Source organism: Myotis nattereri (assembly GCF_964212035.1).
Source record: "Myotis nattereri genome assembly, chromosome: 9".
Taxonomy (NCBI): Eukaryota; Metazoa; Chordata; class Mammalia; order Chiroptera; family Vespertilionidae; genus Myotis; species Myotis nattereri.
The window spans coordinates 76,526,745-76,542,149 of record NC_138084.1 but is presented as its reverse complement, the minus strand read 5'-3'; the positions used below and the strand labels follow the sequence as shown (position 1 = coordinate 76,542,149).

Here is a 15,405-nt window from a genome sequence, read left to right as displayed (position 1 = left end):
TAACACATCACTTAGGACTAAAGCCACATACCTGGAAGCATCCAGGAACGGTCTGTAGGCCAGGCTGATCCATTCTTCCCTGTTAGATGAGTATTTTGGCTCCCGGGGTGTTTCTCTCATGGTGTCCAAATCCACTAAATAATGGCATTTACTGATGTCAATCTGCAATGGAGAAAGGCCAACTCTTCATTAGTAATTACAAAGGTGCCTTCAGGGTCAGGAACATAAACTGCAATTCTAAGCATTCCCACAGAGTTTTAGAAGCACAAGCATCCAAGTCCTCAAATGTTACCTGTGTTCTCTCCACTCAGATAAGAGTGTTGGGTGTTGGGGTATTACCTAGGCTTCTGGGAGTAAGGGGGAGATATGCACGCACCGAGCCAAAATATATGTAAGCTTTGTGAGTTTTGATTCTAGTTTGGGTATTAAGTCCTTTTAGCCAAACACACTTGTGAAACTAGCATGAGTCTACAACCTACTCGAAAAATTACGTATCTTCTCTTGTTCACTATTGCTCCCTCCCAATGATCACTTCTTAATGCGGAGATTGAAAGGCAAGACTAAACACACATGCTAATGTGAAAGGAAACCCTGTCTCTGCTGACAGAGCCAAGTGAGGGTGCAGAGATATCATGCATATCGTCTCCTTCAAAAATTCAACAGAACAGACAGAGACATGGGAACTGTTCCTGCAGTAAAAGATCAATAAACTGTAAGAGTGGAGAAGATTATGAAAAATATGTTGTAACAATAAGCAAAACTAGTCATTCAGTTGCTCACATCATTGAGACAACACAGCATCACAGGTGCTCAGAAGAGAATATTATAACCATGTTGGGCCTGGCCAAGGTAGCTCAGTGGTTAAGCGTCAACCTATGAATGTGGAGGTCATGGTTCCACTTCTGGTTGAGGCACATGCCTGGGCTGTGGGCTCAATCCCCAGTGTGGGGTGTGCAGGAGGCAGCCAATCAATGATTCTCTCTCATCATTGATGTTTCTCTCTCTCCCTCTCCCTTCCTCTCTGAAATCAATAAAAATATTAAAAACAAACAAACAGGAACCCCCCCTCCCCCACACACATAATTGGTATTGTGCTTATAACAAAATTAATTCAATGGAATATGCTATAAACTGTAGGATACTTCTGCAGTTAAATAGTTCATTTCCTCAGTTCCTGAAATTCCTCCAAAGCCATAGAGATGAAAGGGGTGTCTCATTATTCATAGCAAGCCGCTTTCAACAGCAACTGAGTTTATATTAACAGGGTAACTTTTGGAAAGCACCTAAAAATGAGGGAGGAGGCTGGTCACCAAGTGATTAGAGGGTTCAAACTTTCAGCCCTACCCCTGACCTCTGAGGAGGAAAGAGAAATTATACCCTGAGTTTAATCACCAATGGCCAATGATTTCATTAATCATGACTATGTAATGAAGAATCCATAAAAACCCAAAAGAACGGGTCCAGGAGATAAAGTTGGTAGAAGATTTTCAAAAAACTGGACAAATCTACTAAAATTGAACATAGGTATCTCCTATGATCCAACAATTCTACTCCTAGGTATTAGATTGAACCATATGAAATCATTAATATCTGACTGTTTAATGCACAAAAATGGTCATTTCACATGGTTCAAGCTAAGCATATCCAAAGGAAATGCATGTAGAAAAAGACAAGTTCAAGAATGTTCAGTGTCATTATTTGCAGTTGGTTCAGATGAGAAAAAATCAAACATCCAACAATAAAATAATAAATTGTGGTATAGCCATACAATTAAATACTATCTATACTAATAAAAGGGTAATATGCTAATTAGACCAGAAGTCTTCTGGACAAAGCCGCAGTGGCTATGAGGGCCAAAGGCAGGCAGCCATGGCGGCGGCTGCAAGGGCAAAGGGAAGGCAGCCATGGCGACTATGAGGGCCGAGGGCAGGCCGCTGTGAAGGCTGGCAGTGGCAGCAGCAGTGAGGTGATGGGGGTGGCGCCTTCCCCTGATTGCCCAGTTGTCCCCCCTGCCTCCCCCCACGGAGGGAGGCCAGAGGCAGCAGCAGCAGTGGCTGGGGTGATGGGGGGCACCTTCCCCTGATTGCCCAGTCGCTTCCCGCAGAGGGAGGTCAGAAGCGGCAGCAGCAGTGGCGTGGTGATGGGCCAGAGGCAACAGCAGTGGCTGGGGTGATGAGGGCAGCGCCTTCCCCTGATCAACCTGGTCACCTCCCACAGAGGGAGGCCAGATTGTGACTTAGGCCCGCTCCCCTCAGGGAGCCATCAGTAAGACATCCCCTGAGGGCTCCCGGTCTGTGGGATCAGGCCTAAACCAGCAGTTGACATCCCCCGAGGGGTCTTGGATTAGAGAGGATGCAGGCCGGGCTGAGGGATCCCCACCCCCCAGCACAAATTTCGTGCACCGGGCCTCTAGTCTATAATAATAAAAGAGTAATATGCTAATTAGACCAGACATCCTTCCAGACGAAGCCAGGGCTGCGAGGGAAGCCCAAGTCCTGGGTGCCAGAGGGAAGCCGGTGCCAGTAGCTAGGGGAAGGAAGGCCTATTCTTGCACAAATTTCGTGCATCGGGCCTCTAGTATAGTAATAAAAAAGAACAAACCACAGATATATGCAACAACATGCATGATTATCACAAACAAAATGTTGAGTTAAAGGATTAAGACACGCAAAAATGCAATATGATTCCATGTATATGAAGTTCTACAACAGGCAAAACTAACTCATCCTGTTTAGGAATGCATATAAGAGGAGTAACTGTAAAGAGGAAAACAAAGAAATTATTATCATAGAGTTGGGAAGCTCCATCTGAAGGGTGAGTAGGTAGTCAAAAGGAACTGCTGGAAGCTTCTGAGTGCTGGCAATGCCCTGGGTGATGGTTGCACAAGTATTCTATTATTATTAATTTACTGCACACTTATGCTTTATGCACTATGGATTACACAGAACTGAAGGTTTTTTAAGTGCATATAAGAAAAACTCAGTCACCTCTGGCTTACAGTAAACTCTGTTCTTCCCCAACCTCTCACTCAGAGTAATAGTCTCATTTTCTCCCAGCATTATTTTTATGTAATGAAGATTCCAGTCTCACATCTGGCTGTGCATATGGGCTGTTTCTCCAGGGGAGAGAAAGCATACTGAGAATTGACGTCAGATCCAATTCCATTCCACAGAACGCTCTAAAAATGACCCTTTGCATAAACACTTCAGGAAGCAACCTTTTTGGTCTGAACCTCCACTCTGTAGCTCCCAAGGATTTTGAAAACATGAAAACTTTTTTTTTTAAGTTTTGCAAGTACCATGTCTCTGAAATCAAACAAAAGCAGCAAGGGCCACGGACTCTCATGGTCTCATGCCTAGACCTCCTTTGGTGAGGGAGCTCTGAGTAGGACATTTTAATACTTGACCTCAGCCAGACACACTACAGACCTCATTATCTAGACTGGGTGTTGGGTACATGGTCTTTCAGAGATGTGGATAGTAACTAATTAATGCCCAACTATGCCAGTCAGCTTTAGGCTCCACTCATTAACCATCCATATATAAATTCCATTTAAAGTAAAGTTTTATAAAGACAGAAACTGCCCTAGCTGGTTTGGCTCAGTGGATAGAGAGCAATGGCCTGAGGACTGAAGAGTCCCAGGTTTGATTCCCAGTCAGAGCACTGCCCGCATTGCAGGCTGGATCCCCAGTAGGGAGTATTCATGATTTTTCTTTCATCATTGATGTTTTTTTCTTTCTCCCCTTTCTCTCTGAAATCAATAAAAAAATATTTTTAAGAAAAGACATAAATCAAGACAAAAATCATATTAATTGCAATCCTAATCCATTTTTTAAAATGTAATCTCTTTAAATCCTTTCTAGGAAACAGATGCTAAAGATTCTTTTTTTCTAGGAAACAGTTACTGAACAACTGAAACACACAAGAACAAAAGCCTCTGGCATAAAAATGGTTAGTATGATCAAGGGCAGGCTCTCTATTAGAGATGAAATAAGATAATTAGAAAAAGAAGCTCTAACAATCAATCAATAAAAAGGCAACCTACGAAATAAAAAACAATATTTGCAAACCATATATCTGATAAGGTATTAATGCTCAAAATATATAAGGAATCCATACAACTCAATAGCAAAACAACAAATATTTTTTTAAATATATTTTATTGATTTGTTACAGAGAGGAAGGGAGAGGGATAGAGAGTTAGAAACATCATTGAGAGAGAAACATCTATCAGCTGCCTCCTGCACACCTCTTACTGGGGATGTGCCTGCAACCAAGGTACATGCCCTTGGCCGGAATTGAACCTGGGACCTTTCAGTCCATAGGCCGATGCTCTAACCACTGAGCCAAACCAGTTAGGGCACAACAAATATTTGATTTAAAAATGGGCAAAGGTCCTCAACAAACACTTTTACAAAGTCATACAGGTACATGAAAAGGTGCTTAATATTAGTGATCATTAGGGAAATGCAAAGCAAAACCACAATGAGAGCCCAGCTGGTGTTGCTCAGTGGTTGAGTATCGACCAATGCACCAAGAAGGTCACTGGTTCAATTCCTGGTTGGGGCACATGCCCGGGTTTTGGGCTCGATCCCCAGTGGGGGCGTGCAGAAGGCAGCCAATGAATGTTCTGCTCTCATTGATGTTTCTATCTATCCTTGCCTCTCTCTCTAAAAATCACTAAGAATATATTTTTAAAAACACAAAGACCACAAAGAAATATCACCCACACCTGTTAGAATGGCTATCATCAAAAAGATAAAAGATAACAAGTGCTAGTAAAGATGTAGAGAAAAGGGAACCTTGGGTACATACTTGGTAGGAATGTCAACTGGTATAGCCTTTATGGGAAACAGCAAGGAGGTTCCTCAACAAATTAAAAACATAACTACCTACTATATTATCCAACAATCCTAGTTTGGGTATATATATATGAAGGAAATGAAATCACTATCTTAAAGGGACATGTGCACCCCCATGTTCACTGCAGCATTATTTATGACTAGAGGCCCAGTGCACAAAATTCGTGTACGGAGTCAGGGGTGGAGGGGGTTCTTCAGCCCAGCCTGCTACCTGTCGCAATCCAGGACCCCTTGGGGGATGTCTGACTGCTGGTTTAGGCCCGACCCTGCTAAACCGGCAGTCAGACATCCCTCTCATAATCCAGGACCACTGGCTCCTAACTGCTCGCCTGCCTGCCTGATCGCTCCTAACCAATCTGTATCCCTACCTTATCACCCCTACATGCTCACCTGCCTGCCTGATCGCCCCTAACCACTCTGCCTACCTGCCTAAATGCCCCTAACCACTTGCCTGCCTGCCTGATTGTCCCTAACTGCTTACCTGCCTTCCTGATCACCCCTAACTGCCCCTGACTTGGCCCCCACCATGGCGGCTATGTTCAGAAGGACGTCTGGAATAACGTCTGGAGGTCGTTTGGTGGTCCGGTCTAATTAGCATATTACGCTTTTATTATTATAGAAGATAGCCAAGACAAGGAAACAACCTAAGTATCCATCAATGGGTGAAATGTGATGTGTATATACCACACACAATGAAATACTATTCAGTCATAAAAAGGAAGGAAACACTGCTATTTGTGACAGCATAAATGAAACTTGAGGGCATTATGCTAAAACTAGAGGCCCGGTGAACAAAAATTTGTGCACTCGGGGGAGGGGGGGTCCCTCAGCCAGGCCTGTGCCCTCTCCCAGTCTGGGACCCCTCGGGAGATAACGACCTGCTGGCTTAGCCCTGCTCCCGGGTGGCAGAGGGCAGGCCCAATCCCTAGGTGCAGGCCCTGGTCGGGCTCAGAGCAGGGCCCATTGGGGAGTTAGGGCGCCGCCCCCTGTCATGCACAGAGCAGGGCGGATCGGGAGGTTGTGATGCCACCCTCAGTCACGCTCAGGGTAGGGCCGATTGGGGGGTTGGGGCACCACCCCCTGTCACACTCAAGGCAGGGTCGATGGGGAGGTTGCGGCGCCACGCCCTGTCACGCACAGAGCAGGGCCAATCAGGGGGTTGGGGTGCTGCCCCCTGTCACTCACAGAGCAGGGCCCATCAGGGGGGTTGGGACTTCGTACCCTGTCACACACAGAGCAGGGTTGATCAGGGGGTTAGGGAGCTCCCCCCTGTCATGCACAGAGCAGGGTCGATCAGGGGGTTGAGGAGCTTCCCCCTGTCACTCACAGAGTAGGGCCGATAGGGGAGTTGTGGCACCGCCCCCTGTCACACACAGAGCAGGGCGGATCAGGGGGTTGGGGCACCACCCTCTATCACCCACAGAGCAGGGCCGATCAGGGGATTGGGGCGCCGCACCCTGTCACACTCAGGGCAGGGTCGATGGGGAGGTTATGGCTCTACCCCATCACACACAGAGCAGGGCCCGTGAGGGGGGGGTGTTGGGGCGCCGCACCCTGTCACACACTGAGCAGGGCCGATCAGGGGGTTGGGGCGCTGCCCCCTGTCACTCACAGAGCAGGGCCCATCAGGGGGGTTGGGGCTCCGTACCCTGTCACGCACAGAGCAGGGTCGATCAGGGGGTTGGGGAGCTCCCTTCTGTCACGCACAGAGCAGGGCCGATCAGGGGGTTGAGGAGCTCCCCCCTGTCACTCACAGAGTAGGGCCGATAGGGGAGTTGGGGCACCGCCCCCTGTCACACACAGAGCAGGGCGATCAGGGGGTTTGGGCGCTGCCCCCGTTACGCTGATCCCGGTGCCGGGAGGCCTCTCGGCTCCGCTGATCCCGGTGCTGGGAGGCATATTACCCTTTTACTATATAGGATAGAGGCCTGGTGCATGGGTGGGGGCCGGCTGGTTTGCCCTGAAGGGTGTCCTGGATCAGGGTGGGGGTCCCACTTGGGTGCCTGGCCAGTCTGGGTGAGGGGCTGAGGGCTGTTTTCAGGCTGGCAGGTGACTGAAGCTCCCAACCGCTCCTTTTTTTCTTTTTTCTTTTTATTCTGGGCCAGCTTTAGCTCTGAGGCTTGGCTCCAGCTCTGAGGCCACGGCTGCTGAAAGCAGGTATCTGGTTTGTTTGGGTTCTATAATCGAAACACTGTTTCAACTCCAGCTCTGAGATCCCAGCTGGCTGAAAGCAGGTTTCTGGGGTTTTGTTTAGGTTCTATATTTGTAACAATGTTTCAAACTGCAAGCTCAGAGGCCAGCAAGGCAGGCGGGGAACGTTAGCTTCCTCCGTCACTGAAGCAAGCAAGCCTCCTGTTCGCTTCCAGCTGCCTGGCTGCCGGCCGCCATCTTGGCTGGCAGTTAATTTACATGTCGCCCTGATTAGCCAATGGGAAGGGTAGCGGAGGTATGGCTAATTACCATGTTTCTCTTTTATTAGATAGGATATATATGTCTCAGAAAGAGAGGTCCATACTAGGATGGGCCAAGGAAGTGCTGGAGGAAAGGCAGGAACAGGACCTCAGTCCTCAGGACACCGGACACTAACGCAGTACCCAGTGGTGAAGTGATGACACCTTGAAGTTCTAGGCACTGATAATGAAGAACAAAGAAAGGGTAAATGTCAGGTCTATTTCAAAGGAAATCACTGGTACCAAAATGTCTAATCCAGTGACCTGGGAAAAGAGGGGCTGCAGTGAAGAATCACTTGGGCGAGATGTAGAAAAGATGGTTAACTTGTTTCACACGGATTGAGGTGGGAAAAGCGCTGTGTATTCAAGTAACTGAAAGAAGGCCGATGTGCCTGGGGCACTGAGAGAGTGGTTTTCTGTTCCTACTGCCAAACACTCTCTGTGTCCACCTCATAAATTCCCATTCCTTCTTCAGATTTAAACTAACAATGACTTCCTTAAGAAGGACTTCACTGTTCACTTGAGCTAAGAGAGGTCCCCAGATTACATGGTCTTACAGCAACCAGTAATTCTCCACTAAAACATTTCACAATTATAATTTACAAATTAATTGGGAAATCAGTCAATTCTATGGAAGCTGGGGCTCTGTCTCATTTACTCATGCATTCCACAAACCTAGCATAGTAGGTTTCCTTAAACCAGCGATCGCCAACCTTTCGGACCTCACGGACCACGAGTGGTCCTCCGACCACCGGTTGGCAACTGCTGCTCTAAAGGTTTTCTTAAAGCACACAGTAGGTGCTAAGTATATGCACCTTTAACAAATGCACACAAGAATGCATGAGGAAAAAAAGTGAAAATAAGAGGAGGGAAAAGGTGAAAGCATAGGAAAAGGGGGACAAGAAAAGGTCAGAGAGGAGAAGACCACAGATAAACCTGGTGGATGCCTACTGTACAGGCAGAAGAAAGAAGTGGAAAAAGCAAGGGCCAGGGGGGACTATTACAAAGGTTACAGGAAAAGAATCAGAGGACACAGTTCTGAAATTCAGGGGGAGAGGGATTTCAAAAGCCACAGAAGGCTGTGAGGAGGCTGAAGACTGAGAAGAGGTGACAATGGGAACAGGTGCGACAGCTGTACCGAACAGTAAATTTATCAGTTTAGAATGCCATGTGGGGACAAGGAAAGAGCTAATGGTCCAACCTCCTTTTCTCAGCGACCTTCCCTGCTGTCTACTCAGCTGCATGAGCCATGCCCCACAAGTCCTCAGACGGGAAGGATGTGAACGTGAATTTAGGCATCTATTAGCTGGAAATGACAATGACGCATGAAGGCTATAAAAATAGAGATCTCTGTCAAAGGCCAACATGAGGTTCAAGAACATCACAGAGAAACCATCTCCATATATAAGACAGGTCTTATTTCTCAAATGTCACTAAAAATTCCCTGGTAAACAACTGCAATAAAGAATCCTCTAAGAGTTCAAGAGGAGAATGTGAAAGATCACTCGAAATCTACTGTCCTATAACTTCCAAGACAAATGGGAGAATTGAAGCGGAAAAACACTGTTTAGAAACTCTGCCCATAACTAAGTAAAATGTGATCATAACTGAGGCTATCAAATAGCAACAGTGGCTGACATATGTTATACATTTAATATTGAACCTTTAAGCTGTATTCAGAATTCTTCTTTCTTTCCAAAACATGTAATAAATTTTGATTCATATGTGCCCTCTGTGAGCAATGACAGCAAGGCCCAGGTCCTCTTACAGCTGAGCGCTCAGCTCTGAGTCGGTCTAGATCACCACTGTAGCCCTGGTGCCTGGTACAGTCCCCAGCACACAGCAGGCAGTCAAAAAGGAAAGGCCATGAGCTGCACCAGTTTGCTGGAAAACTTCAAACACCAAGTGTTAAAAACTATGACCAGCTATTAGTAAGTGCCAAGAATGTCTTCCCGTAGCTTCTAGCCCTGAGAGGACAATCTATTTCCTCTAAAATAGCATATAATAAAGATAAAATCACACTGTAATAAATCTATTTTAAAAATCTCTGGCAAAATGAGTTCAAAACTCCAGTAAATCAACTACTAATTCACCATAACAAGACTTAACTTACTTTAATATTTTATAGGATGAAAAATTAAAGGATGAGTGCTGCCTAGAGAAATCAGTTTAAACAATTATTCTTGGGTCCCACTACTGTGATCAGAATATATAACTCCCATAGCAAGGGGAATAGAGAATCCAAAAAGCACAGAAAATGAACAGAAGAGTAACATTTTAAGGCAAACCAAATTTCCACATGGATATTTCTTGTTTATTCCCAATTTTTAGACAAGATGTTAGATACAATTAAGTCCTGCAAGCTTGCAGAACTTTCTGCATGTAAAGAATTTCTCTGAGAAGTTATCTTTTGACTCCATATCAGCCACAATCTTTTATTATGAAAATACAAATATAAAAAGAAATCCTACTGTATTTGTACCCTACTGTGTTTGGATGTGAATTGTATCAGCCAGCAAAATAACTAACCTATGAAATAACATGAACAAAAAAGCAGAATAATGTTCTGAACACTCTGCTTCCATTTAAGCATTCTTTTTGTTTAAATATATCTAAGGTTACCATTTGCATCAAGAAATAGGATCCTGGCCAGCATGTCTCAGTCGTTAGAGCACCAGCCTGTGCACCAGAGGGTTGCAGGTTCGATTCCCAGTCAAAGGCGCATGGCTGGGTTGCAGGTTCCATCTCTGGCCCACAGGAAGCAACCAATTTTGTGTCTCTCTCACATCTGTTTCTCTCTCCCACCCCTTTTATTCCCTCTCAAAAAAAAATCAATGGGGAAAAAATCCTCCAATGAAGATTAACAACAACAAAAAATAATAATAAACTCATTAAAAAATATAGGATCTCTAAATACTCTGCCTCTAGTTCTAGCTCGATGATTAAGGCAAGTCACTTAACCTAACTTCAGAGGTTTTACCATCTCTCCAAAGGGTTTGGACTGCAAACCACTAAAATCTCTCTCATTGTAGAGAAAATAATTTCATCACAATTGTAAATATAATTCACATTGCTGATTCTCCTTTTCTCAAAGCTACTGCTGCTCATCATTAGATATGATACCACATACACATCCCTGAACTAGAGGTAAATACATAGAAACTGCCTTTTTATAGTGCCGAGATGTGGGCAATTAGAAAGTCTGTCTTAGTTGAAGCACTGAACATTGTTGAATATACATATTTGTCTAAAATGGCAAAGGTAAAAGAAAGTAAGATCATTCGGTTCTATGAACTTGCTGATTTCAAGGAGCTATTTAAAGCACAGATATTATCGTTATTCTGACACTATTAAATATAGAAAAGGTTAGAGAAATTGTGTGGGTTTCCATGTCTGAAAAATGTTAAATTTTTACAGAGCTTCTTCACTTCCAAGTGTTTTAACAATGTAAAATGCATGATTTGAGAACAAGTCACATGTCTGACCCGGAGAGCCTAGAATCATTACATAGACCTATCCTGAGGTTGGGTGGTGACACACCGAAAACTTAGTTGTTTCCCTTCCTACTGCTCCTGTTAGACATCACTAATCATTGGTCTCTCACTGTCCCTGAATGCAATCTTGTCATGCTTTCAACCTGGGGCTCCCCTAAGCCACATCCAATTGATCGAAGTGTCAAATAAATGGAAGCTATCTACCTTCCTTGTTAAATCAGTACATGGAAGTGAACATACAGGATGCCAGTATTGCCACACAGAGAAGCTAAATCTACAGCTCTCAGTTCTTAAACATATATTTCAATATAAATAAAACTACAGTATACAAAATGCATATGTAGAAAACTGAGAAATCATGGGAGATTGCTTAATTTCTGTTGTCTTACAACAGCAAATTCAGAGTTTCTTTTACAATTTTGATTTTCAAAATATCAGTTTACATAAAATAGTTTAAGAATACATCTATAATACAAAATAAAATTCATTCATTTTTAGAACTAAAGTCACTATCACTATCATCATTAAGAAAAGCTTATTAAGTACAAAATTAGGAAACAAAAGAAAAATAAATCACACAACTTTCAGAGTATTTCTACCTTGTTTTTATTTGTTTGTTTATTTACTTACTTGATGACCAGAGAAAACAAAGATATGTTTAACGACTTTTGTTCTGTTTCCAGGTCACCTTATTGAACGATGCCTCATGAAATCAATAGTTGTACATCTAGGAAATTTATGAATGGAGCTCTCTTCTACTGGTGTATATATTTTAATTTGTCTCGTGTGAGTGTCTCTTCCATTTTGATGATTGGCTAGCACAGCAATCTGTATCATGAATGTGGGAGTTGGTTTCTTATGGTTATGAGTTAAAGGAACGTGAATCCAGCCACTTGGTTCCACAAGTTCAAGTTGCCGAATTTCTTGAAGGTTGTGGGAATTATTTCCTACTCTGACTGAGATCTTGCTTGTACTATAGCTTTTATCAGATTTGTAGTCCACATAAATACATAATGTTTTCACCATTGTTTTTCTTCTGAATTGGATGTTCACTAAATGAGGCTGGGAGCCATCTGCTTGCCAGTAAGTTTCTAGATTGTCACCTCATAATTGATCTACTCCAAATCCTGGTTTGCAAGACGAGAGTGACCAAACAACTTGTGACCCAATTTCCCATACTGCTCCAGTTCTTCCCACCTGCTGAGGGTCAGCACCAGGAGGTGTCTTGTTTGGTGTGGTCATTTTTAAAATATTCGCTTTCAGACCGAGTTTGCTGCAGGTCAAGGTTTTCAGGGTTCCCTGCAGCAGCTCCGCGCCACTCCCCTTAGCTTCTTTGAATCGCTCAGCTTCCCAATGACCGTATTTGTGCTTTACAGTTAAGTCAAACCATGTGTACAAAAAGCTATAAACTGTTTTGTCAAATTTTTTCTTTAAAGTTATTATATTTTCATTATAACTTAAAAAAGAACCAGAAGCAGACAGACATATAACTAGTAGATACCTGCCCTTTAAGGAGCTTACTACCAAAGATGGACAATATCAGATGAATAAACTTTAAGTGGCATTTACCCAATAAAATAAAGCAATTATGTCAAAGTATAAACACAAAGTAACAGGAAATTAATTTTTGATCATCCAGAGTAGGCAAAACATGCTCACAAAATCTTTCGCTATTATAATTTTCTCTACTTAATCAATTGACATTATGACCAGTTTCTGGTACATATTTTGTGATATAAGAAGAGAGAATGATTTTTTAAATATTTTATATGTTTTTATTGATTTCAGAGAGAGAGGGGGACAGAAAGATAGAAACATCAATAATGAGAGAGAATCATCAATTGACTGCCTCCTGCATGCCCCCTACTGGGGATCCAGCCCACAACCCAGGCATGTGCCCTGACCAGGAATCAAACCGTGACCTTCTGGTTCATGGGTCAATGCTCAACCACTGAGCCACCCCAGTCAGGCAGGAAGAGAGAATGATTTTTAAAGTCAAACCTTCCACAGTTATTCTCATCACTCAAAAAAGTATAAATTCAGTAGATGAAGCTCTACCCTGGTTACTATTTGCATCAACCTATGGAAATGGATTGAAGAAGGTGACTAATTTTCTGATGAATCTTATGTTGGGTTTCAATGGGTAACTTTGTTAACTTATTTGAAATTCTGCAAAATCCCAAAATATTCCATATTAAAGTATTAAAAAAAAATGTATTCAGAAGTAGGGGTTATTTGTGTACTATTTCTTTTATTAACATAGGTAACTGAGGGTTGGTTATCTTACATGTGGTAAGAGTATGGATTTTTAAAAAAATTAATTGGACTTCTTAAAAATATGTTTTTGTTGATTTTTTTTTAGAGAGAGAGGAAGGGAGAGAGATAGAGAGATAGAAACAGCGATGAAAGAAAAACATCATCGATCAGCTGCCTCCTGCATGCCCCCTATTGGGGATCAAGTCTGAAACCCTAGCATATACCCTGGCCAGGAATCGAACCTCTTGGTTCCTGGGTCGACGCTACACTGGCTGAGCTAATTGGACTTTTTTAAGGGAAATGGATAGTGCATAATTATTGGGAGATTGGGCATGGGAAAATTGTGTTGTAGTAAAAAAAATAAAAATATCAGTAGCTCTCCTTTGCTCAATCTGCAGGGAACTCCCATAGAAAACAAGATCTTTAGTCTGAAAAGTGGTTTGATAGACTACCTGGAGGAAAGATAGCAGAAAAGAATGGCATTATTGGAATAGCAAACTACCTTTGTAAAGACTCACAGGTGTGAGTGAAACAGACAGGCTAGTGGAAGAGGCTAAATTACGTGAGGCAGGCTGTGGCTCCCAGGCTTTGAATCAGAGTTTATATAAATGACCCCGACTGGGGAGTGGAGAAGCATCTGTGTAAAAACAGACCTGAAATAGCTAGGAGAAAAGTATTCCATCTCCCCCCAATATATTAAACTTGGTAGGGAACAGCTAAACACAAATCTGCCAAACACTAAACACTGACAATTCACCTTAGAAACAAATGACAGAAGAAAGTCTCTCAAGTTATTTTGAGGTCTAAGGTAGGAAACGGAATGTCTTTGAAGCAAAGAACTGGTATTTCCTTTTCTTTTTCAAGTTAAAGGTTGGAACTTTGTAAGAGAAGATAATAAAAGTGAGCAGTAAAGTATAAACAATAGTGTCAAATCTTAGGACAGTTTTTCTGGATTATATCTTACTAGAGGTCCGGTGCACAAAAATTTGTGCACTCGGGGGGGGGGGGGGGTGTCCTCAGCCAGGCCTGTGCCCTCTCGCAGTCTGGGACCCCTTGGGAGACAACGACCTGCTGGCTTAGCCCTGCTCCCGGGTGGCAAAGGGCAGGCCCAATCCCTAGGTGCAGCCCCTGGTCGGGCTCAGAGCAGGGCCCATTGGGGAGTTGGGGCGCCACCCCGTCATGCACAGAGTAAGTCGGATTGGGAGGTTGTGATGCCACCCTCAGTCACGCTCAGGGTAGGGCCGATTGGGGGGTTGGGGCACCGCCCCCTGCCACACACTCAAGGCAGGGTCGATGGGGAGGTTGCAGCGCCACCCCTTGTCACACACAGAGCAGGGCCGATCAGGGGGTTGGGGCGCTGCTGCCTGTCACGCACTGAGCAGGGACCATCAGGGGGGTTGGGGCTCCATACCCTGTCACGCAGAGAGCAGGGTCAATCAGGGGGTTGGGGAGCTCCCCCCTGTCACTCACAGAGTAGGGTGGATCAGGGGGTTGGGGCACCGCCACTGTCACACTCAGGGCAGGGCCGATGGGGAGGTTATGGCTCTACCCCATCACACACAGAGCAGGGCCCGTGGGGTGGGGGGGTTGCGGCGCCACCCTCTATCACCCACAGAGCAGGGCTGATCAGGGGGTTGGGGCACCGCCACTCTCACACTCGGGGCAGGGCTGATGGGGAGGTTATGGCTCTACCCCGTCACACACAGAGCAGGGCCCATGGGGGGGGGGGGGCACAGCACCCTGTCACACACAGAGCAGGGCCGGTCAGGGGGTTGGGGAGCTCCCCGCTATCAGTCACAGAGTAGGGCTGATCAGGGGGTTGGGGTGCCTTCCCCTGTCACGAACAGAGCAGGGTGGATAGGGAGGTTGTGGCCCCGCCCCCTGTCACACACAGAGCAGGGCGATCAGGGGGTTTGGGCGCTGCCCCGTTACGCTGATCCCAATGCCAGGAGGCCTCCTGGCTCCGCTGATCCTGGTGCTGGGAGGCATATTACCCTTTTACTATATAGGGTAGAGGCCTGGTACACGTGTGGGGGCCAGCTGGTTTGCCCTGAAGGGTGTCCTGGATCAGGGTGGGGGTCCCACTTGGGTGCCTGGCCAGTCTGGGTGAGGGGCTGAGGGCTGTTTTCAGGCTGGCGGGTGGCTGAAGCTCCCAACCGCTCCTTTCTTTCTTTCTTTCTTTTTTATTCTGGGCCAGCTTTAGCTCTGAGGCTCCAGCTCTTAGGCCTCCGCTGCTGAAAGCAGATTTCTGGCCTTTGTTTACCTTCTGTATTTGAAACAATGTTGCGATCCTGCTGGCTGAAGCCCAGCGACTAAGGCAGGTTTCTGGGGTTTTGTTTAGCT

The 15,405-nt window shown here is 44.9% G+C and overlaps 1 protein-coding gene and 1 pseudogene across 2 annotated transcripts in view; both read right to left on the bottom strand.

Annotated features, from left to right (window-relative positions):
* ALG9 (ALG9 alpha-1,2-mannosyltransferase) overlaps positions 1-15,405 on the bottom strand; it is a 106,103-nt gene that overhangs the window by 23,783 nt on the left and 66,915 nt on the right. The window contains exon 14 of the mRNA XM_081099171.1: positions 32-162. Within this exon, the coding sequence (XP_080955297.1) occupies positions 32-162 (131 nt within the window). The remainder of the gene's footprint in view (positions 1-31; positions 163-15,405) is intronic.
* Positions 11,491-12,054, bottom strand: LOC308525380 (anaphase-promoting complex subunit 10-like; annotated as a pseudogene). The gene has a single exon. The product of its transcript is annotated as an anaphase-promoting complex subunit 10-like (transcript).